The sequence below is a fragment of the Eptatretus burgeri genome, chromosome 5 (assembly GCF_056783735.1).
Source record: "Eptatretus burgeri isolate ZD-2024b chromosome 5, Ebu_testis_v1, whole genome shotgun sequence".
NCBI classification, from domain to species: Eukaryota; Metazoa; Chordata; class Myxini; order Myxiniformes; family Myxinidae; genus Eptatretus; species Eptatretus burgeri.
The window spans coordinates 25,918,656-25,944,477 of NC_140965.1; the positions used below are offsets into that span (position 1 = coordinate 25,918,656).

At 44.0% G+C, this 25,822-nt stretch overlaps 1 protein-coding gene across 6 annotated transcripts in view; it reads left to right on the forward strand.

Moving 5' to 3' along the window:
• Positions 1-25,822, forward strand: part of LOC147026115 (protein phosphatase 3 catalytic subunit alpha) — a 219,100-nt gene that overhangs the window by 114,692 nt on the left and 78,586 nt on the right. For all 6 annotated transcript variants that reach the window (XM_085881161.1, XM_085881164.1, XM_085881163.1 and 3 more), the window contains exons 7-8: positions 19,791-19,868; positions 19,998-20,092. In XM_085881161.1, coding sequence (XP_085737287.1) covers positions 19,791-19,868; positions 19,998-20,092 — 173 coding nt within the window. The remainder of the gene's footprint in view (positions 1-19,790; positions 19,869-19,997; positions 20,093-25,822) is intronic.

Genomic DNA, 25,822 nt, shown 5'->3' on the forward strand with positions numbered 1-25,822 from the left:
CATTTTGCTATTCATATACCGAAGAACCCATTCCATTCAGTCAATTCTCTCGGAAAAGATAGATTTTTAATCCGACTACCCCCTAAAAATGGCTATTTTGGGGGCGTGGCTCCGCCAGCAATGGGCGTAGCACGCCCTCATCCTGGAAAACACAACTAGACATTGATATCGAACACAGAACCAAGTTTCATCAAGATCGGATCAAAGTCCACGGAGTTATGCTCTGGACAGACAGACACACAGACATAACGAATATAGTGGTCACTCTGACTGGCGCTCGTGAACCAATTAGGTACCGAAAGGATTACTTGCTTTGGCATGGAGGAGGTGCAGATTCCAAGCAGTATGTGTGGAGAAGTATTTCTCGAAGCATTGGTTCTATAGACACGATTTCCAAAGAGGGTTAGCAAGTGTTGCTGCTGATGCACCACATCTAGACCAAACCCATTATGCTGGAATGCCAAAGGCATTAATTAGCACATGGAGATGACCTAATGTAGGAAATTGGCATATTATCTCCCCCACCGACAGGTTCTCAGGCTTATGGAAGAACTGTCTCACACACGTGAAGACAGAAACGAGACAACACATTACTTGACTTGACCAACTTCAAACACAATTTGGTCTTGTTTTTTACCTGTAAATGCTGAAAAGTTGAGTGCAGAAGTGTCTGCTTCAAGACGTTTCAACACAAGTTATAAAGTTGCCTTTTCCTTTCTGAATTCTTAAATTGCCCCGCAAAGGCTTCTTGCATTTTCAGTATTACATTTTCGTAGGTTTTCTTTGTCAAGCTCATAGTTTGTCTCCTCATTGAATTGTTTCAGTGATGGGAAATGAACCAGCAAACATGGTTCCTTGTGTCACGCACAATACTAGTTTTTGCTCAAATTATAGCACCTCTTCTGAAAGCAAGAGAGTTGTTTCCCTTTCCTTGCAGCTTTCCATTCAGGTCGGTTAAATGAGAAGTGATGTCTAGCGACTGAGGATCTTTAGGCTCTGCATATTCACAGCCCTTTTCCCCACGTAAACACCTTCACTTCTTCCAGACAGGCTGCAAAACACACAAGCACTCTTCCCCTGGAAAGCCACCGTACCTTGTTGTGCAGAAGAAGGTCTGAATATTGACAGTTCATAGTTTACCTCCTGACAAACTGACTTCATAGTGTTCTTCATGAAGTTCACAGACCTATTGGTGGTTCAACCCTTTTGCCATTATTTTGTTGATAATTTGTATAACCAGGGTCTTCACTTCTGCGATCTCAGGTCGAAATGTCATGCACAGTCTTGACTTCTGTTATCTCATGTGGAAACGTAATGCACAGAGTGCTTCTTGAATTATCCAGTGAAACGATATCACATTATGATCCAGTGTTTTTTTGCAACAGAGTAACAAACCTCTTGTGTGTCCCTTTTTTGTATTCAGTGCCCCATTAGTCGTGACTGAGATGATACGGCTGGTGCTTATTTCTTTCGTTTTTAGGCAGTCAACAATAGTCGACAAAATATCATCTCCTCTTGTTTGGCCTTTGAGGGGCAGCAAGACCAAAGAATCCATGTAACTGCCGAGAAGATCAATCTGTGCAGTGTCATCAATATCGCATGCTTGTCACAAGCAGTAGAAGGTCAGGTCAGGTATGTGAACATGCGCCGGAGCAGCACGTTACTGCGTCCACTTTCCGCAGGAACTCCCGGGGCCTCTATCTGGCCATCCCCCAGGCAGATGCCTGTCCCATCCCCATCTCCTTCAGATGCCGATCAACCTGCTGCATCCACGAGATACGTGGTCGGCACATTGGCCTCCTCCACTCACGAGGCTCCCTCGCTAAGAGAATCTGGTGAGCAGGATCAGCATCAGGAAAACGAGCCACATGTCCATACAGCCACAGCTGACGCTCACGGACTATGCCGGTAATAAATCTCATTTGAGTCTTTCTCAGCAACCGCTCGTGGGACACAACGTCCGACCAGCGATGGCCAAGTATTCTTCCAAGAGACCTGGTACCAAAGGAATTAAGTCGCCGTCTCAGATATCTGGTCAGAGTCCAAATCTCACATCAGTAGAGCAAGTCTGGAAGCACCAAGGACCTGAAGACTCAGACTTTCATCCTCCTGCACAAGTACCGACAGAGCCACACCCCATGATTCATTGAATCCATGACTCCCCCGGCCCAACCCAGATGTCCATTGACTTCTGGCTCGCAGCTTGCAGAGACATGAATATCACTGCCAAGGTAAGTGACTCTCCGTGACAGCAACAACCTCGCCACAAAGAGGAACAGACAAGATGGCAGCATCGAATATGTCATTGAAAGCCTGGATCTTAGTTTTGACCCAGGAAACCCATAATCCCAGCGGCTCCGACTCCTCATTCAGTACGGTGTGGGCCCCCAAACGGATGACTGCATCATCTGCAAAATCAAGGTCAGAGATCTTGACATTCCCAAATGATGCACCGCAGTTTGATCTCTCCGACATCCCCCCCAACATCCAGTCCATACAAACACTGAAAAGTGTGTGGGCCAGGACACACCATTGATGAACTCCAATATCAACTGGAAATAAATCAGAGATGGCATCACCACATCTCACAGCACTCTTAGTACCAGAGTATGGTTCAGACATCAGATTGATCAGTTTTGGTGGCACCACACGAAGACCAAGCAGGCTGCAAGCAGCCCCTGCCGAAACTCTAGTATGCATTCGGCGAGGACCCAAAGAGCAACGATACGGTCAATCATTGACATCTTTGTTGTAAAGCCTGACTGCTCTGGACGCTGGTGCTAAAGCAGATGGTGGCGAACCCGATCAGGAATTATCCGAGCAAAGACCTTGCCTGGCACTGAAAGCAGCGTCACCCATTCGGTAGATGTTGCGGTCCTGGTGATCACCCTTCCCTTTCCAGAGAGGGACAACAAGGCCCCTCTTCCAGTCAGTTGGGATTATGCTTGTGTTCCAGGCAGAGCACAGAATTGTATGCAACCACATGAGTACAGCGTTTACACCAGCCTTGAGAAGATCAGCATGGATGCCACAGTTCCCAGGAGCTTTACCCCATTTTAACCGGTTAACCGCAGTCTGTTTCCACAAACGAAGATGGATCACAGTTGAATGGAGGGTCAGCAATCGGGATAGTAACACCCCTTACATCTAACTTGACAGCTGGTGGATCAGCCAGAAACAGCTGCTCAAAGTAACCAGCTCACAGCGGGCCTTCACTTTGGACTACTCTGTCAAGAGCCCACCACCCTCTGCTTTAGCTGAAGTACTCTGAGGGACCGGCTTGGAGGAACACAATGCGCGAATTCCTCTGGGAGCAGGACGCGAATCACTTGACCACTGGTGATGCTCTGCCCCCTCACATATTCCTTGAAAATAGGCCTCCTTGTCCACCCTCAGCACAGGTATAATTTTATGCCTCAACTCCCTAAACAGCTCAGCTCTGCCATTCAGCCTGGCCCTGCAACTGGTCACTGGTATCCAGTGTCCGTTAAGAGACAAAATACTTATTTGCCCTTTGGTGAGTTCCAAGAAATCCACAGGTAACAGCAAGGACAGTGGTCTTGAATGCACTCCACAACTCTTCGGGATTCCCCAAAGCACCCAGACACCCCAAATCCCCACTCAGCCTGTTTAAAAACTTCTCAGCTCCCCTCTTATCCTTGAGCTTTCCAACATCCAGCATAAGTTGGGATGGTACCATTCTCCCAGATTTCAGCTGTAACTTCAGAGCTTCTTACAAGCCTGTGGTCGGTATTGAGAAACTGAATACTCCGGTAGACCCTGCAGTTCTGGATCATCCTCCAGTGACCATCAACGGGCACATGGTCAATCTCCTTTGCCACACCACTAGCGTTTGAATACCAAGTCCAGCGACGAGCCTGTGGGCGCCGAAACCATGAACCAGCCACCCTAAGTCCATGATTTCTTGCAAAATCAAGGGAACTTAGTGCTAGTCTGGTTCACAGTAGCAGACCCATGGGGACCAACACACATCTCATAACCATCCCGATCAGTTCCAGTCGATGCATTGAAATCCCCCAAAACTGGAAGAGTATCTCGCCTGGGACACTGATCAACCACACACTCGAGCGTGGCATAGAATGCATCCTTCACAGTGAGATCACGCGCCTTAGTCGGAGCATATACAGAGACCAGAGAAATGACACCCAAGGAGTGATGAATCCTTAGTCTCATAATACGCTCATCAACCAGTTTTACCTCAATTATCATTGGAGTCAGCTTATTAGACACAGCTACAGCAACTCCTTGGGCAGGGTAACCATCAGAGCGACCAGACCATTCGTAGATGTAACTACCCACCATGATCTCGCCGCAATCCGGTCTCTGAACCTCAGAGAGTGCTTCAATACCGATGTCCAAACGCTTCAGCTCAGATGATAACAGAGACAGGTGATCATCCTCTCTTCATTATATGACATTCCAGGTACCCAACCGAAGGGACCGTATTTAGCCCACTACCAACCCTTTACGTGAAGTAAGATGGAGATTCAATTAAAGAAAAGACGAAGCGAAACGGGCAAAACAGTTCAACATGAGGCACGTTTATTCCCCCCCCCCCGCAAAAAAACTCAAATCGAGCGCCAGAAACAACAACCACACAAGCCGTTCCTTCGCTTTCACGTGCCCGTATGTGTGTGGATGTACGTGCAAAAAAAAAAAAAATATATATATATATATTGTGGCGAATTCGCGCCCGCCGGCGTGCGAGCGGCCACGTAACTCAAATCGCGGCACGTCGCCCACCAGACGGACAATTCTGTCGTGATCCTCTCGGACTAACGCCGGGAACTAGTCACGGGTGGGCCTTTCGGCCTCACCACGATCGTGCCAATCGGCCCCCTGCGTGGGATAGGGTTGTTCGCCAAATTCGACCGACCTAAGTACCCACACGGAGGGTAGACCAGGCGATCGCACCTCGCCGCAGGTCGACTCCGGACTCGGGCCACTTTAAGCGACCCGTTCCGTACTATAGGGATAACCGAGCGGTGTTATCGTCAACCTCGACGGTTCCGATTAATTACCGGGCGTATTTAGCCCACTACCAACCCTTTACGTGAAGTAAGATGGAGATTCAATTAAAGAAAAGACGAAGCGAAACGGGCAAAACAGTTCAACATGAGGCACGTTTATTCCCCCCCCCCCCCCCCCCGCAAAAAAACTCAAATCGAGCGCCAGAAACAACAACCACACAAGCCGTTCCTTCGCTTTCACGTGCCCGTATGTGTGTGGATGTACGTGCAAAAAAAAAAAATATATATATATATATATATATATATATATTGTTGCGAATTCGCGCCCGCCGGCGTGCGAGCGGCCACGTAACTCAAATCGCGGCACGTCGCCCACCGGACGGACAATTCTGTCGTGATCCTCTCGGACTAACGCCGGGAACTAGTCACGGGTGGGCCTTTCGGCCTCACCACGATCGTGCCAATCGGCCCCCCGCGTGGGATAGGGTTGTTCGCCAAATTCGACCGACCTAAGTACCCACACGGAGGGTAGACCGGGCGATCGCACCTCGCCGCAGGTCGACTCAGGACTCGGGCCACTTTAAGCGACCCGTTCCGTACTATCGGGATAACCGAGCGGTGTTATCGTCAACCTCGACGGTTCCGATTAATTATCGGGCGTATTTAGCCCACTACCAACCCTTTACGTGAAGTAAGATGGAGATTCAATTAAAGAAAAAACGAAGCGAAACGGGAAAAACAGTTCAACGTGAGGCACGTTTATTCCGCGGCACACGGAAAGCACACATATACAATTACAACAATTATGCACCAAAAGCAATTGCAAAAGAAACACAACAATGCAGATCTACTACCGACTACGCGAGCACACGGCAACACTTACACAGTTTTACTTTACAGACGGTGCCGACAACACATTTACTCAAAAGCAAAAGAAAAGGGCCACCCTCAAAGACAAGGGGGCAGACGGGGCCTGTGGGCCGCAAGACCGGGTGGATCCTACCCGTGTCTTGTGATGAGCCACAAATGTGGCGGCGGTGCCCCGACTCCGCGCTCCTTCGCGGGTTTCGTTGGCACTGCTTGGAGTGGGGTGGGAACGGGGCCCCCTTTTCGCACTATCTCAGCGCTGGGGGGGGGGGAAAGGGGGGAATTGTTGATGCTCTGGGGAAAGAGGATAGCTGGCTTGCTTGGGTCCCGCGACGAGCGCCTCCACTGCGACCTCGACCGCGCTCCCGGCTTCCCCTCTCTGCAACTCCCCGACAGACTCCGACTCTCCTCCAGACCCGTCTTGACTGCTGCTGCCACACTCCGCCGCCGCCACACCTCTCCAACTCGCCCGAGCCCAAAACTGCGACTGCCTCCAACTGCTTCCGACCCAAAAAAACTAACTGAATTTGCCCCGCGCTCGGCGCTTTATAGTACGGCAGGAGAACCCATATGCAAATTTCCGGATCAGGATGAGCTCGGGGGCGGAGCCACGCTCGCCCATTGGACGGAGGAAAAGTGGGGGTGAACCTCCCCTGATCCTCGAATTTGCATATATCGATTCTACTCCGACGCGCCTTGAGGCGGGGCCAAATCGCCCCGCGCTTAATGATTGGACGGATCGGAAGTGGGCGTGTATCATTCCTGATCCGACTTTTCCTCGGAAAGGCCGCTTTTTGCACCCGCGGCTCAGCGCGCGTCCCGCACGAGGCCAGGACAGCCTGACGCTCGGCGTTCACAAGTGGTGCGGGAATGGCGGCAGAAGGAGAAGAGGTGAAGGTGGTGGAGGGTTTATTGTGGCAGTGATGGCCATGGCGACGCTTGGAATGGCGGTGATGCGATGTTTACGGGAGCGAGCCGTGACGGTAAAGGTCGTGGCTGTTGGTGTTGTTGTTGTAATGAAGCGGCGTTGCGGTTGGTGGTTGTTGTGTGATGGCGGTTGAGACGTGGTTGGCTCAAAATAAAGATAGAACAGAAAAACGGCTATCTTAAAGGGTCGCAGCCCGAATGAATCACATTTAATTCCCTCTAAACAACGGGTTTCGGGCTAACTACACATGTACTTACAGAGATATCTCACCTACGGGACCTGAATGGTGGTTTGCGAATTTCCTCAACCACAACACTATATATATATATATATATATATATATATATATATATATATATATATATATATATATATATATATATATATATATATATATATATATATATATATATATATATATATATATATATATATATATATATATATATATATATATATATACTTTAAAACCGCTTGCCAGAAACAAACACACAGGCCGTTCCTTCGCTCTCGCGTGGCCCACGTGCGTGGCCGTACGTGCGTGCCCCTACGTGCGTGGCCGTACATACAAAAAAAAATAAAAAAAACTTTCAAACCACGTGCCAGAAACAACTACCACACAGGCCGTTCCTTCGCTCTCGCGTGCCCATATGTGCGTGGCCGTACATGCAAAAAAAAAAACTTTCAAACATACACACAGGCCATTCCTTCGCTCTCATAAACGACGAATGGATTGGGGCATTGTGTTTATCTATAAATGCGGATAAGAAATCGAGAAATTATTAGAATACAGTAAGTCATCGCTATCCAAAAGTAGTGCGTGCCCGTACGGAAGGTTCACATCATTCCACGAATTATCGCTTGCATTGAAGTAACAATTGCTGTGATACTTACACACAGGGTTAATTAAAATCAAGTTTACCTCCCTGCCTTTGCTTGCCATGACATTCGCTGCCATTTACCATTGGCACTCCTACCCCACGGTAACGAAGGCACTGATCGATCCCCATCGTAACCAGCACGGCACGTGATGTCATCGTCGGCCGGCCGTGCACCGGCCTACGCAGCTACGCCCACGCAGCAACGTGTCCTGTGATTGGTAACTAAATGGCGCATCGGCCACGCCTACGCAGCACGTGTCCTGTCATTGGTTGGTAAATAAATGGCCATAACTTGGGAATCACTTGTCTGACTAATATCAAATGTTGAAAAGGCACATCCTCAGGTCCCCAGCAATATAACTGGTAAGTTTCAATTAGATCGGACCAGTGATTGTCGAGAAACAGCGGTCACACACACACACACACACACACACACACACACACACACACACACACACACACACACTGCTGGAATTATAGATGGATGAAATGACGTCAATGAGATGACAAATGAAGGGGTTGAATGCAGACTGCAGAGCAATGAGTAAGGAAACCCATCGTTGTGAATCGTTTTTACCACCAAATTGAGATGTATTTCGTTGGCAAGTATGTTGAGTGGAGCTGAATTCCTTAACACTTCCAAAGGCCACACCATTTTGACAATTGGAAACAAAAAGAAGTTGTGCACTTTTTTTGATAAATTAATTTTGGAACAATTTTTCTTCAATAAATAAATAATAATAAAAATCGTCTCCATGTGCATTGTACACACCTTTATCTCGTTAGCACCTATTCATAAACAATATCGCTGAGGAAACAGCGCTTCTTCTTTGTTTCCTCGTCCAGGGCAAGAATATGGAGGCTTTTAATGGCCAACGTATTTTGCCTTTTCGCAAGGAAAAACACGAAGAGGAGAGGAGAGGAGAGGAGAGAAAAACCCCGTAATGGCGAACGCGGCTGAGTTTCTCCTCACCATCGACCACGGCTACGCAGCAACGCTTCCTGTCATTGGTTGATATAAAATGGCCGCAGCAACGGTTCCTGTCATTGGTTGGTAAATAAATGGCCATAACTTGGGAAGCACTTGTCCGATTAATATCAAACCTTGAAAAGGCACATCCTCAGGTCCCCAGCAATATATCTGGCAAGTTTCAATTAGATCGGACCAGCGGTTGTCGAGAAACAGCGGTCACACACACACACACACACACACACACACACACACACACACACACACACACACACACACACACACACACACACACACACACACACACACACACACACACACACACACTGCTGGAATTATAGATAGATGCATTGGATTGTTTTTCAAAAATGCCTCTCAAGATTGTGGTTGTTGGTTACGAAATCTAAAGATTTCGTAAGTATATTGATGACTTCCGTTTCTATTTGTTACTTCGAAATCTAAAGATTTCGTTAGTATATTGATGCCTTCTGTTTCTGTTTGTTTGTTTGTTTGTTTGTAGGCACGATAACTCGAGAACGGAAGAAGCTACCAATGTCAAATTACACCACGTGATTCAGGAGGGTGATGGCTAGTGCTGATTAGATTTTGGTCAAAATCGGTCAAAGGTCAAGGTCACAGTGAGGTCAAATATTCGATTTTTGATGGTTTGGTACAGATAACTCGAGAACGGAAGAAGCTACCAATGTCAAATTACACCACGTGATTCAGGAGGGTGATGGCTAGTGCTGATTCGATTTTGGTCAAAATCGGTCAATGCTCAAGATCACAGTGAGGTCAAACATTCGATTTTTGATGATTTGGAACAGAATAATCGTAGAAACTTCTGGTTTGCGTCGCTACCTTCGCTAGAGACAGCTTTTATTAGACAAGGTCAGAGGTCAAGTTGGCGATTTTGTAAGTACCAGTCTATGACTGCTTGTTTGTTTGTTTGTTTGTTTGTTTGTAGGCACGATAACTCGAGAACGGAAGAAGCTACCAATGTCAAATTACACCACGTGATTCAGGAGGGTGATGGCGAGTGCTGATTAGATTTTGGTCAAAATCGGTCAATGGTCAAGGTCACAGTGAGGTCAAACATTCGATTTTTGATGGTTTGGAACAGAATCATCGTAGAAACTTCTGGTTTGCGTCGCTACGTTCTCTAGAGACAGCTTTTATGAGACAAGGTCAGAGGTCAAGTTGACGATTTCATAAGTACCAGTCTATGACTGCTTGTTACTTACGAAATCTCAAGATTTCGAAAGTATATTGATGCCTTCCGTTTCTGTTTGTTTGTTTGTTTGTTTGTTTGTAGGCACGATAACTCGAGAACGGAAGAAGCTACCAATGTCAAATTACACCACGTGATTCAGGAGGGTGATGGCTAGTGCTGATTAGATTTTGGTCAAAATCGGTCAAAGGTCAAGGTCACGGTGAGGTCAAATATTCGATTTTTGATGGTTTGGTACAGATAACTCGAGAACGGAAGAAGCGACCAATGTCAAATTACACCACGTGATTCAGGAGGCTGATGGCTTGTGCGGATTCGATTTTGGTCAAAATCGGTCAAAGGTCAAGGTCACAGTGAGGTCAAACATCCAAAAAATGATAAATCGAGAACGGAAGAAGGTTCCAGTGTCAAATTGTACCACGTGATTCAGGAGAGTGGTGGCTTGCGCTGATTAGATTTTGGTCAAAATGGGTCAAAGGTCAAGGTCACATTGAGGTCAAACATCCAAAAAATGATAAATCGAGAACGGAAGAAGGTTCCAGTGTCAAATTGTACCACGTGATTCAGGAGAGTGGTGGCTTGCGCTGATTAGATTTTGGTCAAAATGGGTCAAAGGTCAAGGTCACAGTGAGGTCAAACATCCAAAAAATGATAAATCGAGAACGGAAGAAGGTTCCAGTGTCAAATTGTACCACGTGATTCAGGAGAGTGGTGGCTTGCGCTGATTAGATTTTGGTCAAAATCGGTCAAAAGTCAAGGTCACAGTGAGGTCAAACATCCAAAACATTCGATTTTTGATGGTTTGGTACAGAATCATCGTAGAAAATTCTGCTTTGTTTCGCTACCTTCTCAAGAGACAGCTTTTATTAGACAAGGTCAGATGTCAAGTTGACGATTTCGTAAGTACCAGCCTATGACTGCTTGTTACTTACGAAATCTAAAGATTTCGTAAATATATTGATGCCTTCCGTTTCTGTTTGTTACTTACGAAATCTAAAGATTTTGTTAGTATATTGATGCCTTCCGTTTCTGTTTGTTTGTTTGTTTGTTTGTAGGCACGATAACTCAAGAACGGAAGAAGCTTCCAATGTCAAATTACACCACGTGATTCAGGAGGGTGATGGCTTGTGCTGATTAGATTTTGGTCAAAATCGGTCAAAGGTCAAGGTCACGGTGAGGACAAATATTCGATTTTTGATGGTTTGGTACAGATAACTCGAGAACGGAAGAAGCTACAAATGTCAAATTACACCACTTGATTCAGGAGGCTGATGACTTGTGCTGATTAGATTTTGGTCAAAATCGGTTAAAGGTCAAGGTCACAGTGAGGTCAAACATCCAAAAAATGATAACTCGAGAACGGAAGAAGCTTTCAATATCAAATTACACCACGTGATTCAGGAGAGTGGTGGCTAGCGCTGATTAGATTTTGGTCAAAATCGGTCAAAGGTCAAGGTCACAGTGAGGTCAAACATCCAAAACATTCGATTTTTGATTGTTTGGTACAGAATCATCGCAGAAACTTCTGGTTTGTGTCGCTACCTTCTCAAGAGACAGCTTTTATGAGACAAGGTCAGAGGTCATGTAGACCATTTCGTAAGTACCAGTCTATGACTGCTTGTTTGTTCGTTTGTTTGTTTGTAGGCACGATAACTCGAGAACGGAAGAAGCTTCCAATGTCAAATTACACCACGTGATTCAGGAGGGTGATGGCTAGTGCTGATTAGATTTTGGTCAAAATCGGTCAAAAGTCAAGGTCACAGTGAGGTCAAACATCCAAAACATTCGATTTTTGATGGTTTGGTATAGAATCATCGTAGAAAATTCTGGTTTGTTTCGCTACCTTCTCAAGAGACAGCTTTTATTAGACAAGGTCAGATGTCAAGTTGACGAATTCGTAAGTACCAGCCTATGACTGCTTGTTACTTACGAAATCTAAAGATTTCGTAAATATATTGATGCCTTCCGTTTCTGTTTGTTACTTACGAAATCTAAAGATTTCGTTAGTATATTGATGCCTTCCGTTTCTGTTTGTTTGTTTGTTTGTTTGTTTGTAGGCACGATAACTCGAGAACGGAAGAAGCTACCAATGTCAAATTACACCACGTGATTCAGGAGGGTGATGGCTAGTGCTGACTAGATTTTGGTCAAAATCGGTCAAAGGTCAAGGTCACGGTGAGGTCAAATATTCAATTTTTGATGGTTTGGTACAGATAACTTGAGAACGGAAGAAGCTACCAATGTCAAATTACACCACGTGATTCAGGAGGCTGATGGCTACTGCTGATTAGATTTTGGTCAAAATCGGTCAAAGGTCAAGGTCACAGTGAGGTCAAACATCCAAAAAATAACTCGAGAACGGAAGAAGCTTCCAATGTCAACTTACACCACATGATTCAGGAGGGTGGTGGCTAGCGCTGATTCGATTTTGGTCAAAATGGGTCAAAGGTCAAGGTCACATTGAGGTCAAACATCCAAAACATTCGATTTTTGATTGTTTGGTACAGAATCATCGCAGAAACTTCTGGTTTGTGTCGCTACCTTCTCAAGAGACAGCTTTTATGAGACAAGGTCAGAGGTCAAGTTGACCATTTCGTAAGTACCAGTCTATGACTGCTTGTTTGTTCGTTTGTTTGTTTGTTTGTAGGCACGATAACTCGAGAACGGAAGAAGCTTCCAATGTCATATTACACCACGTGATTCAGGAGGGTGATGGCTAGTGCTGATTAGATTTTGGTCAAAATCAGTCAAAGGTCAAGGTCACGGTGAGGTCAAATATTCGATTTTTGATGGTTTGGTACAGATAACTCGAGAACGGAAGAAGCTACCAATGTCAAATTACACCACGTGATTCAGGAGGCTGATGGCTTGTGCTGATTCGATTTTGGTCAAAATCGGTCAAAGGTCAAGGTCACAGTGAGGTCAAACATCCAAAAAATGATATATCGAGAACGGAAGAAGGTTCCAGTGTCAAATTGCACCACCTGATTCAGGAGGGTGGTGGCTTGCGCTGATTAGATTTTGGTCAAAATCGGTCAAAAGTCAAGGTCACAGTGAGGTCAAACATCCAAAACATTCGATTTTTGATGGTTTGGTGCAGAATCATCTTCGAAAATTCTGGTTTGTTTCGCTACCTTCTCAAGAGACAGCTTTTATTAGACAAGGTCAGATGTCAAGTTGACGATTTCGTAAGTACCAGCCTATGACTGCTTGTTACTTACGAAATCTAAAGATTTCGTAAATATATTGATGCCTTCCGTTTCTGTTTGTTACTTACGAAATCTAAAGATTTCGTTAGTATATTGATGCCTTCCGTTTCTGTTTGTTTGTTTGTTTGTTTGTTTGTAGGCACGATAACTCGAGAACGGAAGAAGCTTCCAATGTCAAATTACACCACGTGATTCAGGAGGGTGATGGCTTGTGCTGATTAGATTTTGGTCAAAATCGGTCAAAGGTCAAGGTCACGGTGAGGTCAAATATTCGATTTTTGATGGTTTGGTACAGATAACTCGAGAACGGAAGAAGCTACCAATGTCAAATTACACCACGTGATTCAGGAGGCTGATGACTTGTGCTGATTAGATTTTGGTCAAAATTGGTCAAAGGTCAAGGTCACAGTGAGGTCAAACATCCAAAAAATAATAACTCGAGAACGGAAGAAGCTTTCAATGTCAAATTACACCACGTGATTCAGGAGGGTGGTGGCTAGCGCTGATTCGATTTTGGTCAATATCGGTCAAAGGTCAAGGTCACAGTGAGGTCAAACATCCAAAACATTCGATTTTTGATTGTTTGGTACAGAATCATCATAGAAATTTCTGGTTTTTTCGCTACCTTCTCAAGAGACAGCTTTTATTAGACAAGGTCAGAGGTCAAGTTGACGATTTCGTAAGTACCAGTCTATGACTGCTTGTTTGTTTGTTTGTTTGTCGGCACGATAACTCGAGAACGGAAGAAGCTACCAATGTCAAATTACACCACGTGATTTAGGAGGGTGATGGCTAGTGCTGATTAAATTTTGGTCAAAATCGGTCAAAGGTCAAGATCACAGTGGGGTCAAACATAATTCCGTAAATTTATGTGGAGAAATGGAGTATTTTTGCTTCGCTCGACGTTACGAGTTCGTTTTAACTTCAATTTTCATTTTGTCTTCGGTTTTTGCGATCGCTTCGGACGCTTAAAACTCGGTTGTCGAAATTCTGGTAAAAATCGGATGTTTTGGAGACGTTTTAAGATTGTATAAAAAATATTTCACTCGACGCGTCACGGGTCGTCCCATGATGCAGTGCGCTCGAGCAGACGCGTCGTTGAGTTACGTTGAGGTATAATTGCGTGGAGAAATGGAGATTTTTGCTTCGGTCGACGTTACGTTTTTTGATGGTTTGATACAGAATCATCGTAGAAACTTCTGGTTTGCGTCGCTACCTTCTCGAGAGACAGCTTTTATTAGACAAGGTCAGAGGTCAAGTTGACGATTTCGTAAGTACCAGTCTATGACTGCTTGTTTGTTTGTTTGTTTGTTTGTTTGTCGGCACGATAACTCGAGAACGGAAGAAGCTACCAATGTCAAATTACACCACGTGATTCAGGAGGGTGATGGCACGTGCTGATTAGATTTTGGTCAAAATCGGTCAAAGGTCAAGGTCACAGTGTGGTCAAACATCCAAAACATTCGATTTTTGATGGTTTGGTACAGAATCATTGTAGAAACGTCTGGTTTGCGTGGCTACCTTCTCTGGAGACAGCTTTTATTAGACCAGGTCAGAGGTCAAGTTGACGATTTCGTAAGTATCAGTCTATGACTGCTTGTTTTGTTTTTTTGTTGTTGGCGAATTTCTCATTGCAAATGAGAGATAAAGGGAGCCTCGTCACACTTGATGTGAATGCGAAGGATTCAGTGCATTCATTTTGAAATTCTGTTTTCATCTTCGATTTTCCTCTTTTTTTTTTTGAAGCCATTCCAACCCCTTTAATTATGCCAATTTTATTTCAGATTCAATTCCAGTTTTGTTTTGTATGCTAAAATGTGTGTTGACCTTCACAGTACTACTGGTGAATGTCTCAAACTTTTGTTTCCTGAAAAGAATGAGAAGACTTTGTCGTACAATCATCTCAAAACATGGATGCAGTATCTCTATCCCACAATGCAGTTCATTTATGGAGGGTGTTTCGTGATGTCAGCGATTTGTGTGCACACTGACATATGACCACGTCGCCAAATTCGAGTACAAGCAGAGGACAAAGGATCATCGATGAAGATTCATGATCGGTGAAGTAGAAAATTAGTGTTATTGCACTTCTGTGCTTTATCATGGCCAAACAATTGGGGTCAAAGCTTGTCCCAAAGCTTGGGTATGTCGATACAATGGACACTTTTTCTCGAAACTGATATTATAACACTACAGGTTATAGGCAGCACAGACCCATATGAATTATCGAATACAGGAAGTTCCAGAAGCGTGACAAACTTTCCAACCATTTTATATCCAGATATAGTGAACTATCTTCTAGTAACTGAAATCTTTTACACTCTGGAAGATGTGAAGGCATAGAAAAGTTTGGATTCCGACAACCAGTTGACATGTGATTGGATCAGTGATGCGACTGTTCTTTTAAAGAATAGCTGTCATGCTGTACAAGAAAAGGTAGGCCTAAAAAACATCAATGATATGGACTCGTATTGGCAGAGCAGATAAGCATGACGTTATGCATGTGAACATTGTGCTTATCTGCTCTGCCATCTCCTTCAATACTCTTGGATGTTTATCAGGCCCCAAAGCCTTATCTTCTTTCCCCAACTCTTAAAGATAGACCACTACTAATGTGAAACACACCAACTAAGCAAATGCTTCTATCAGACAGGACACCCAGCTTCACATCCATCCCAGGGTTGGCACAACATGTGATGCAACACCCTCCCTACAAAGCACAAGTTGCACAGTTTATAGTTGGTTTGCGAATCGAACCAGGACGAGACAGCTTCAAGGTAAGTCTATTTCCACTGTAGCACGCACACACACACGAAGATGACCAAATGCCAAGATCTAAAAAAAAAGTGAAAATATTTTGGAACCTGAATAGTGCCGAAATTGTACTACCGATAAATGGAGCAACAGGAATGACAAAGAATAACCTTATGGAGATCTTAAAACCCATCCCTTTGAATATTACAACAAACGAATTACAGTTGGAAGTTGTCTGAGGCTTACTTACGATCCTGAAAAGAGCCCTCGGAACAAAATGTTGAGAACAAGAAAACTTCACAAGTTGGTCCATGAATCATGATCCTTTACCAAACGGAGGTGGAAACTTCTAGACCTGCGAGGACTCTGTTCCATCTTCTGAAACCCGCATATGGCGATAGCAACCATTGACAAGATAGCAGATTCCAAATGTGCTGATACCACATGTATGGAAATAACCACGCAGTGGAGGCAGACTATGCACAGAGCACAATGTGCAAGTCTTGATCACATAATTCGCCAGTAATCGATCATTTTCCTGTTTATCATTGCCAAAGTATTAGTTTATCTTTTCACAACACTCACAAACATTTTTCTGAAAACTGATCATGAGAAAAAGGGGGTTCCATCGATCTGGCTTGAAGGACGCACACAGGTCCTTGAATACCTGCATGCGGCTCTGGAGCCATGAGTTGCCGACCCCCGACGTCGGGGGAAGTAACTTCCCAGTGCACTCTGGCTTTTTTCTCGGCAATCAGTGGGGCATTTAAAGGAACCCCTTCCCAACTCCCCACCCCCACTATTCCTCCCTCCATTACCATAGGATGACAACCCGGGAGGGTTTCTCAATGCTCTATCCTCTAAATGCTGAGCGTCAGGTGAGGAAACAACATGTAACTTTTTTTTTTTAGTTTTTGGTATGACTCAGCCATGGTCATAATTTAATCGCTGACCTACCAGACTCAGAGTAAACACTCTAATCGCAATGCCACTTGTTCTGGTCCACATTGATTAAATTATCACCAAGAGGAACATTAATCATGATAACACACAGCATTGTGCATGAATTGCCTGGTTTCACCAAATTATGTGCACGGTCAGTTCCACCAATGATTCTATTATATAGAAGGAGCTGTGTCTCTGTCTGTCTCTCTATTTGTTTGTCATGTTATAAATTGAGAACGGATTAACAGATTTCAACAAATCTAACGACGGTGGATTCAGGGACTTCCGGGAAGGTTTGTGACGAAAAAATATAATTTTTTTTTTTAATTCTTTTTTTTTTAATGGGTACATAGGCACACCCGGTGAAACTGCAATCGCCAACTTGCGTTGCTGGTTATCCCCCCACTCCCAGGAATCCTTCTTGCCCGATTGATTAACCATCACAGCAAAGATTGGTATCTCCGTCAGCGAAGCGACGGGTCTTATATTCTAGCATTGATGAAATGAAGAACTGACAGTTAGCTGCTGCACATTCATTCATTGCTTTCTTGTTTCATGACCAATAGTGATGACGTTGTGAACCAAATTGTAACGGGTGTGTGTGTGTGTGTGTGTGTGTGTGTGTGTGTGTGTGTGAGTGAGAGAGAGAGAGAGAGAGAGAGAGAGAGAGAGAGAGAGAGAGAGAGAGAGAGAGAGAGAGAGAGAGAGAGAGAGAGAGAGAGAGAGAGAGAGAGAGAGAGAGAGAGAGAGAGAGAGATAGATAGATATATATATATATATATATATATATATATATATATATATATATATATATATATATATATATATATATATATATATATAGATCATGCCAAAACACCTGGGCCAATTGTCACCAAACTTGGCACATGGACCAAGTTCGACCTTTCGACACAGGATACCAGCGTACTGGCACTCATTTTGCCAACCTCGGAAAGATGACAAGCAGAGTCAACCCCCACCTGGTATTAATTTGACAGCTGAGTGGGATTTGAACTCAGGATCCCAGGATCCCAAGCCCACCACTCTAACCATTAAGCCAACACCAGGCATATCACAAGTCAGCTGTGGAGATAACTTACATTTTTGCACTGTACACATCCCCAGAGTGGGAAGCCTCAAAGCCAACCTCCACTAATCAATTTGGTACCAATCCCCTCTAACTCAGGTGGTGTAAAGGTAAAGGGGAACATTATCACCAGTCACGCCAAAACGACTGGGCCAATTGCCACCAAACTTGACACATAGATAAAGTTTGACCTCGTGGTGAACATTGGCTACTTAGTTTCATTTTAAAATTGAAGGATTTTTTTGGAATAAAAATTACAATAAATATATCGCCAATATTACAAATAGATTTGTACAAAATAAATGTTTGCATTATGATTGGTGTAAATAACGACAACACAGAAAATCTGACGTAACGACTTGTAGAGAAGCGAGCGTAGTGAACTGATCCACACGAGTAGACAATAAACGTGGCTCCGCTGCTGTACACTGAATAGAAAATGAGCGTGCAGGAAATGGCTGCACCATAATTCACCTTCAAAAAATGTATTCTCCATCAACAGGAAAAGTTATTCCAACAGTGTTTGGGGCGACAATCCAGCCAGCCCAAGGTCCTGCCATCCCAAGTTATATGGAATAAAGGTTGTAAATTGCCAACACTGAATTGTCCAATGATAGTACTTGTTTGTATCACTCCCAAAGGGAAATAATTTGTTACTGCCATGCGTATGTAAGAGTTGATCAATAGTATTCATACGCGACAAATAGTCCCACTATAAAGTCATCAAAATGTTGATTTTTTTTCACTGAAACTTCCAAATTATTGCTTGAAACGATGATACATAATAAACATTACAAATGCAGGTGTCATACGAGAAGCCCTGCAGGTGTCATACGAGAAAGTGCAGTCGTAAATTCGCTGTTGGTGTAGACACGTATTTGATATGATTAGATCTGTGTTTCAAAAACAATTAAGGTGCAGCGTTGGAGAAGTTTGTGCATGCTAAGAATAAAATTGTTCCCTTTTTTTTTGGCAACAGCAAGGCAAAAACAAGAATTGTATTCGGACCACGATGCCTGGTGAATGTAAATTCAGAGATGCGTGGCTTAGTGAGGCACGATGTGCTAAGAGGATAGAGCGAGTTTGACACGTACATCAGGCCGAGCTGGTTATGTACACATGGTTATAATACAAAATGTAGCATTGCACATGTTCGATTTTGCTTTTAAAATGTTAATTTTATGCATGTTGCTAAAATAACTTTCTTTCATTTTTTGGGAAAAGCTTTGTTGTCTGTAAAATATGCCTTGGAGAAGTCATGGAATTTCAGATAGTCAAAAGGATACAAACCCTGATCACTCAGTCGGACATCTACTCCACCACTCATTGCGATTTGAATGCAACGAAATGCAATTGTAATAAAATATAAGCTAATCTGCATGGTTTATCTTCAAGTTATGTTATGGTCACAGTGAAATAAAATCAGAACCTTGAGGTTTTCTAAACAATACTAGAAGGGTACCCAGCATTGCTTGTTGCTGTTCTAGTCATGTTGGCATTTTTATCATAATGTCTGGAGATTACCTAGTATCCGATTGCGTACTGCTGCATGCGTGTATGTGCAGCATGTTATGTGCTGTGCATACGTGCATGCTGCGCTGCCGATTGCCTAGGGGGGTGCCGTTATTGCTTGATTAGTGGTATACCTTTTATTACAATTGTGTACGGATGGATGCACATGGGCAGGGACGGATGCAGGCACGCCGAGACCGAGCTCCTTTTATATATTACATGCAAATGCTGGTACAGTATAAATTTCAAAATCCTCAGATGATGGTTTGTATCCTTATAACCCTACATGAAACTGGAACATAAAGTTTCATCTGTTGAGAGGAGTGTATGGAAAATGATGAGGGAAGATTTGTTTTTTCCCAGAAAAGCGAGCAATTAATTTCTAATAATGGTGCTCGGTCTTGCATTCCAACAGCTACGCAGCTGTTTGCGACTTTTTGCAGAACAACAACCTGTTGTCAATTATACGAGCACATGAAGCACAAGATGCAGGGTAAAGACGGAAGTATATGTTGTGTTGACATTTTCTTTTCACTTAGAAATGCCTTCATACTTGAGTTATTTGCATGTATGCAAGTAATATCGAATAACTGCAGCTGACTGATCACCTTGTTTCCCATAGTTATAGAATGTATAGGAAAAGCCAAACTACGGGATTCCCATCCCTAATCACGATCTTCTCTGCACCAAACTACTTGGATGTTTACAACAACAAAGGTATGAAACAAAAGGTATTTGAGGTCATATTTTGATTCGACTTTGCTCAGCAAAACCGGTGAAATGTTTGAAATCCATTCAGTTGTGGATTTCAGAAGTTTGGCTCGTTTTTTGGGGGGAATTATTTTATTGTAACTGTGCTGAATGTGTTCTTGATCAGCCAAATGAGTAGCTGGAGTACTTCATGAAAACAGAAAGTGCCTTTCCTTCTGCGTTCACTTGCTGAATGTTACATAATGCATCATGTATTGTTTTTTTTATGCTGCTTCTACGAGTAGCTGGTGAGAGGAGAATTGCAGCTGCTTCTTCAGCATCAGAGTGTAAAGAAACCTATGTTAATAATGAGCTGCATCAAGACTGTGATTACAATTTCATGATGTGAAAGCAGCTATAAATGAAATATGAGTCGCATCTACCCCATCACCAAACATATCTTCCTGTTCTCCCAGCACCTGAAAACTAGCCTTTGTTATATCCCATATCCAGTGTAGTCAGCCGCTGTTTGATGGCTTGTGAAGTGAACCGTATTGGCTGTACAAATGGCATTTGTGACAGCACGGAGCTTGGTAGTCTGTTGAGTTGTATGGTCGACTCAACTCCTTTTGCTGTAGATGCTCGAGGACAACTCGACCGTAATTTTTGCATTTGTGTGCTCTTTGTTATGGTTTATTCTGGGGATGTTCATCGAGCTTTCGCATTCCATTTGTTGTTTGCTTGTCCACCCACATTCCCAACTTCATGTGGAAGGGCTTTAATTTCTCAGATCCATTGGTGTGGGATTGTTTTACAGCACATTATCCTTACTGTGTTGTAGCTTTGATGGGCTGGCCTTACTTCAGCCAGGGACTGCTTGAAATATGCCTCATTGCACTCTTCAATGAACTATTGTTGGTGCCTTGGAATGATTTTGTTAGAGTGAGATGTATGCCTGTCCATGAAGGTCCATTGTAGTCGTAGACTGTGACTGTGCACCATCCAGACCTCATCGTTGATGTCCAGTTTTGAGCTTCCAGATGTAGTTGCCCATTTAGCATGATTTACATAGGAAAATATGAGAATTTCTCATGAGGGTCATGTCATACGAGGAGTGTTAAATTGTTTTGCAACACAGGTATGAAGAAACAAGATAAGAACAACTTTTCACCCACCCTTATTTGGTCATCTCATCTCGATTCTCAAGGAGATGAACTTATAAAATGGGTCGTGATGTCCGGATGTCTGTCTGTCTATCCATCCACCCATCCGGTCATCTGTTAGGTTTTTTGCTGTTTTTGCTACTCCTCCCTTATCACCTGGCTGATTGTTCTGAATCTTGGCACATGAATACAAGACAGTAGCTCGCACAATTGCTTGGACTTGGATTTTTTTTTTTTGATTTCGGATCATGGGGGCTCCCGAAGGCCGGGTGAGGGGGTGGTGGGAGGGGGGAGGGTGAGTGGAGAGGTTTCCCCTGAAACTTTGGATCCTTACTAGTCCCTTATTTACCAACCAATTGCTCTGAAACCAGATTATAGCCCTTTTCCTCTGGTCTGCAGGATTGCTCAGTCTTAGATTTTTCGATTTTGGATCACGAGGGCTCCCAGCGGGAGGGTTACCCCCCCCCCCCCACTAAAACTTTGGATCCCGACTTTTTGCTATTTCTTCGTTATCACCTGGCTACTTGTTCTGACACATGACACATGAATACAGGATAATAGTCCACACAATTGCTCGTTCCCCCAAATATCGCCCTGTAACTTTCGGGACCAGGAGATCGAGTCGGTGTGGTTTAAATCTCGGTTCAAACTTTCTCTTCTTTTTCGAATTTCAAATTTCAATTTCCGTAATCGTTAAATTGACTCCAGTCTAACGTACGTGACATTTCCCGGATTTTGGATTCGGCAGAGGTCTGAGCAACCTCAAGCCCAATCGGGGCTATTTATTTCTCAATGTAATCACCCTTCATCTCAATACACTGAGACTATGTGTTCTTCAAACACGTAATGTCTTTATAAAATAAATCTTCTGACTGCTCCTTCAACCACTCGGCAATGGTGGATTTTAAGGAATAATTGTCTTGAAACCGTGTTCAACACAGCTTCTACCTCAGCTGTCAGAACAATTATTAAGTCATTTAGAACCATGTCTGTACTGTATTGTGAACATGTTTGGTCACCCAATCAAGATTGCATTATTTAGACTTTGGTATTGGTGTTTTATTTAATCCAATTCATGATCATCTAGTGGTGGTGTGTCACTATCTTGGCAGATAGAGGGGCGGAGCTTGGACTGTGTGTGCACATTCGGTTGTAAGACAGATCCCGGATGGCACTGAGCATGTATTTACATCAGTTTGATGAATAATTGAAAGTTTGCATTGTGACATTGACAGGTTATTTACATTTTTGTAAAAACGTTAAGAAGATTGTTGTTTACCACTGTGTTTCAAAATTTGCTTGGGAATGCAACATGGCAGCGATGGAACACATGGCCTCATTTCCCCGTTTAAGGTCTTACAGGGGCGTGCGACCCCTCGTTACACAGTGTAGTCCCATGGAAACTGTGGACCCTTCCAAAATTAACAAAGAACAAAAAACTTTTTCTTTTTTTTTAATGGAAAGGGATGAAGGGATGGTATTCCATAAAGTGTGCAAACAAGGTAGTGATTGATGGCCACAATAAATATGTGAAACCATCCCTACATCTTTATTTAAATGATGGTTGTTCCCTGTTCAACCCTGCAGCGATTTACAATGATGGTGGATGTTAATTATTTCCATTTGTCAATTTGACCAGTGAATTATTGAACAATTGGTGTGTGCGCGTGCACACACACACACACACACACACACACACACACACACACACACACACACACACACACACACACACAAACACACAAACACACAAACACACAAACACACAAACACACAAACACACAAACACACAAACACACAAACACACAAACACACAAACACACAAACACACACACACGCATATTTTGCCACCTCCCTCTTACCTGGGCAGTCAAAGGGGAGTGACGACACTGACACTTGCTTAGACACTGCCAACTTTGACTGCTTTCAGAAGAGGTTTATTTCTGTTGAAATGTTTGGTAATTATTTTGTATTTACTTGTCCGTATGTGTACTTGAATATAACTGTCATTAATCAAAAAGGCTTTGGCACTATGCAGCGATTATATTTTAAAAAATTACAAAATGGAACTTTTTTTTTTCAAAATTTTCGAAATAATTTTTGCTGACAACACTCTCTGGCACTCACTACCGAACCTCTGAAAGTTTGACGAAGATCAGTTCAGCCATCTCTGAGAAAAATGATGACACACACAGACACAGACAAATGGCTCTCTTTGAGCACGCACGCACGCACACACACACACACACACACACACACACACACGCACTAAACAAATTGAGAGATGTTTTGTGTCATTTGCAGGTGGAATCGTTATTCAAGGAAAGATGTAGCTGGATGATTTATTGTGACTATCCCAACCTTGTTTACCCACTTTTTGGCATGTCATCCCAACATACTGTTCGGAATTCTGGCCCGTCTGGCGTGCGATAGGCCGCTTGACTCGAATGGCGACCGCGTCGCCCACCGGAACGGACAATTCAGTCGTGACCCTCTTGGAACTATCGCCAAGGAGCTAGCCACGGGTGGGGCTTTAATCTCACCACAACCCAGTCCGCATTCTACCCGCGCGGAACAGGGTGAATCGCCGAAAGTCGATATACCTAAGTACTCGCACGGGTAACCTACCGAGGGGTTGTACCACGCCACAGCTCGACTCCGGACACGAACCGCTTAAGGGGCTCGTTCCGTGCTACAGGGATAACCGAGCGGAGTTATCGTCGACCTTGACCGTTCAGATTAGTTACCGGGTGTTTAAAACCCACTATCAATCCCTTATGTGATGCAAGATGGAGATTCAACAAAGGAAAGGACGAAGCGAAACAGGGGAACAATTGGACAAGCACATTGAATGCGCGAAACACGGAAGCACTTATTTCCAGTCAGCAACAATTAATCATGCACGTATATACAGGCAAATAGAAGCAAAAGTAATACGACCGACTAAAGCACTGTACAAGCACTTAATCAGTTTTACTTGGCGGACTGGCGCCACAAACAAACATACAAAACCCCAAAGAAAAGAAGAACCTCCCTTGTTGCGGCTGGTGAACCGTCTCCGGCACTCTCCGTGTCTGCTCTTGCGAGTCCACCTCAGGCCGCCTGCGGCGCCCTCCCTCCGCGTCTCCCACCAATAGGCCTCGCCGGGCCACGAGCGCGGGAACGAACGAGGAGGAAGGGAACGCGAGTTGGTTTGCGGATCAACCGTCACGAGGAGAGAGCATACGGGAGGACCAAAGAGATATCCAAGAGGAAGGAACGCAATCACCAAGGGGCGAAGAAGAGAAGAGAAGAGAGGAGAAGAGAGGAGAAGAGAAGAGAGCGCGCCCCACCCGTGTCCGTCCTTTATGGAGCGGGGCTCCGCCCTTCGCTCCGCCCCGTTTCGGGCTCCACCCCCCTTCTGGGAGTTTCGAGAAAGGTCTCGACAGGGGGCGTTCCTCCTCCCTGATCGCGTCACACCGCGCATCCACCAATCGGGAGCGAGCTGCCCTACCCCTCTCCCTTTCTCACCAAGCGCGGGGAAAAATGGTGGGAAAAAAAACCCACAGGCTTCACAAGTGTTTTTGTTCTGCCAATCCTTTTCGGACGGCTTCTGTGGTGCGGAAACAGTCTTACAGTGTTGCCTGCGGAGGATGGCGTTCGTAAGCGGGCGTAGTGGCGAAGATGGTGTTGATTGTTGTGGGGGTGGTGTGAGCATGGTGGGCATTGTGGCGTGGTTGGTGGCGGTTGTTGTTTGTGGCAATGGTGGCTCAAAATAACGATAGATAAAGAAAAACGGCTAACTAAAGCGTCGCAGCCCGAATGAATCACACATATTCCCTCTAAACAACGGGTGTGGGCTAACGACACATGAACTTATCGATATATCTCACCTGAGGACCCTTTATGGTGTATTGCGAATTTCCACAGTGTAACATTACTTTGACATTTAAAAAATATTTTTAATTCCTTGTTTCTGTACTTTTTTTTACAATGTGTGGTATTTTCGTGATTAATCACCAAATTTATTTTATCTGTCTGACAAGTCGATGATAAACTGCATGGCTGTGTGCGTATGTGCAAGCTTTACACCTGGAAGAAAGTTCCTCTCTGTGCACATGCCATCATGCTTGCATTAAAGGTTGTACTTATACGATTACCAGCAGTTTACCCACCCTTAGGCTGGGTGGAGTTTGCACATTATTTACAAAATGAAAGGTTATTGATTGCAAATGAAAGGTCTGAAGGGGTGTCGAAGGTGGTCTGAAAGTTGAAAGGTCAAATTGAAAGGTTGAGACATAGTAACGGTGTAATCATATGTAATTAAGAGATGTACTTACATAAGGCTAGATGTACTCTTGGTCCAATACGATGCAATTAAAAAGTTGAGAGAAGTACAGTACTGTGCAGTCCTCACATTCAAACAGTACGTAATTAATAGACTTACTCACATGGGTCGACCGAGGCTTCTGTGTTTTTTTTGGGGTTATTTATACGTATGTGTATGTGTGTCCTCCATAACACCCAAAGATATAAAACCTAGCAGCTTGAAACTTTGCATGCCTACTTCGAAAACTCCAAGGAAGTGCAAGAGTGAAAATTGGGTGTTTGGGTT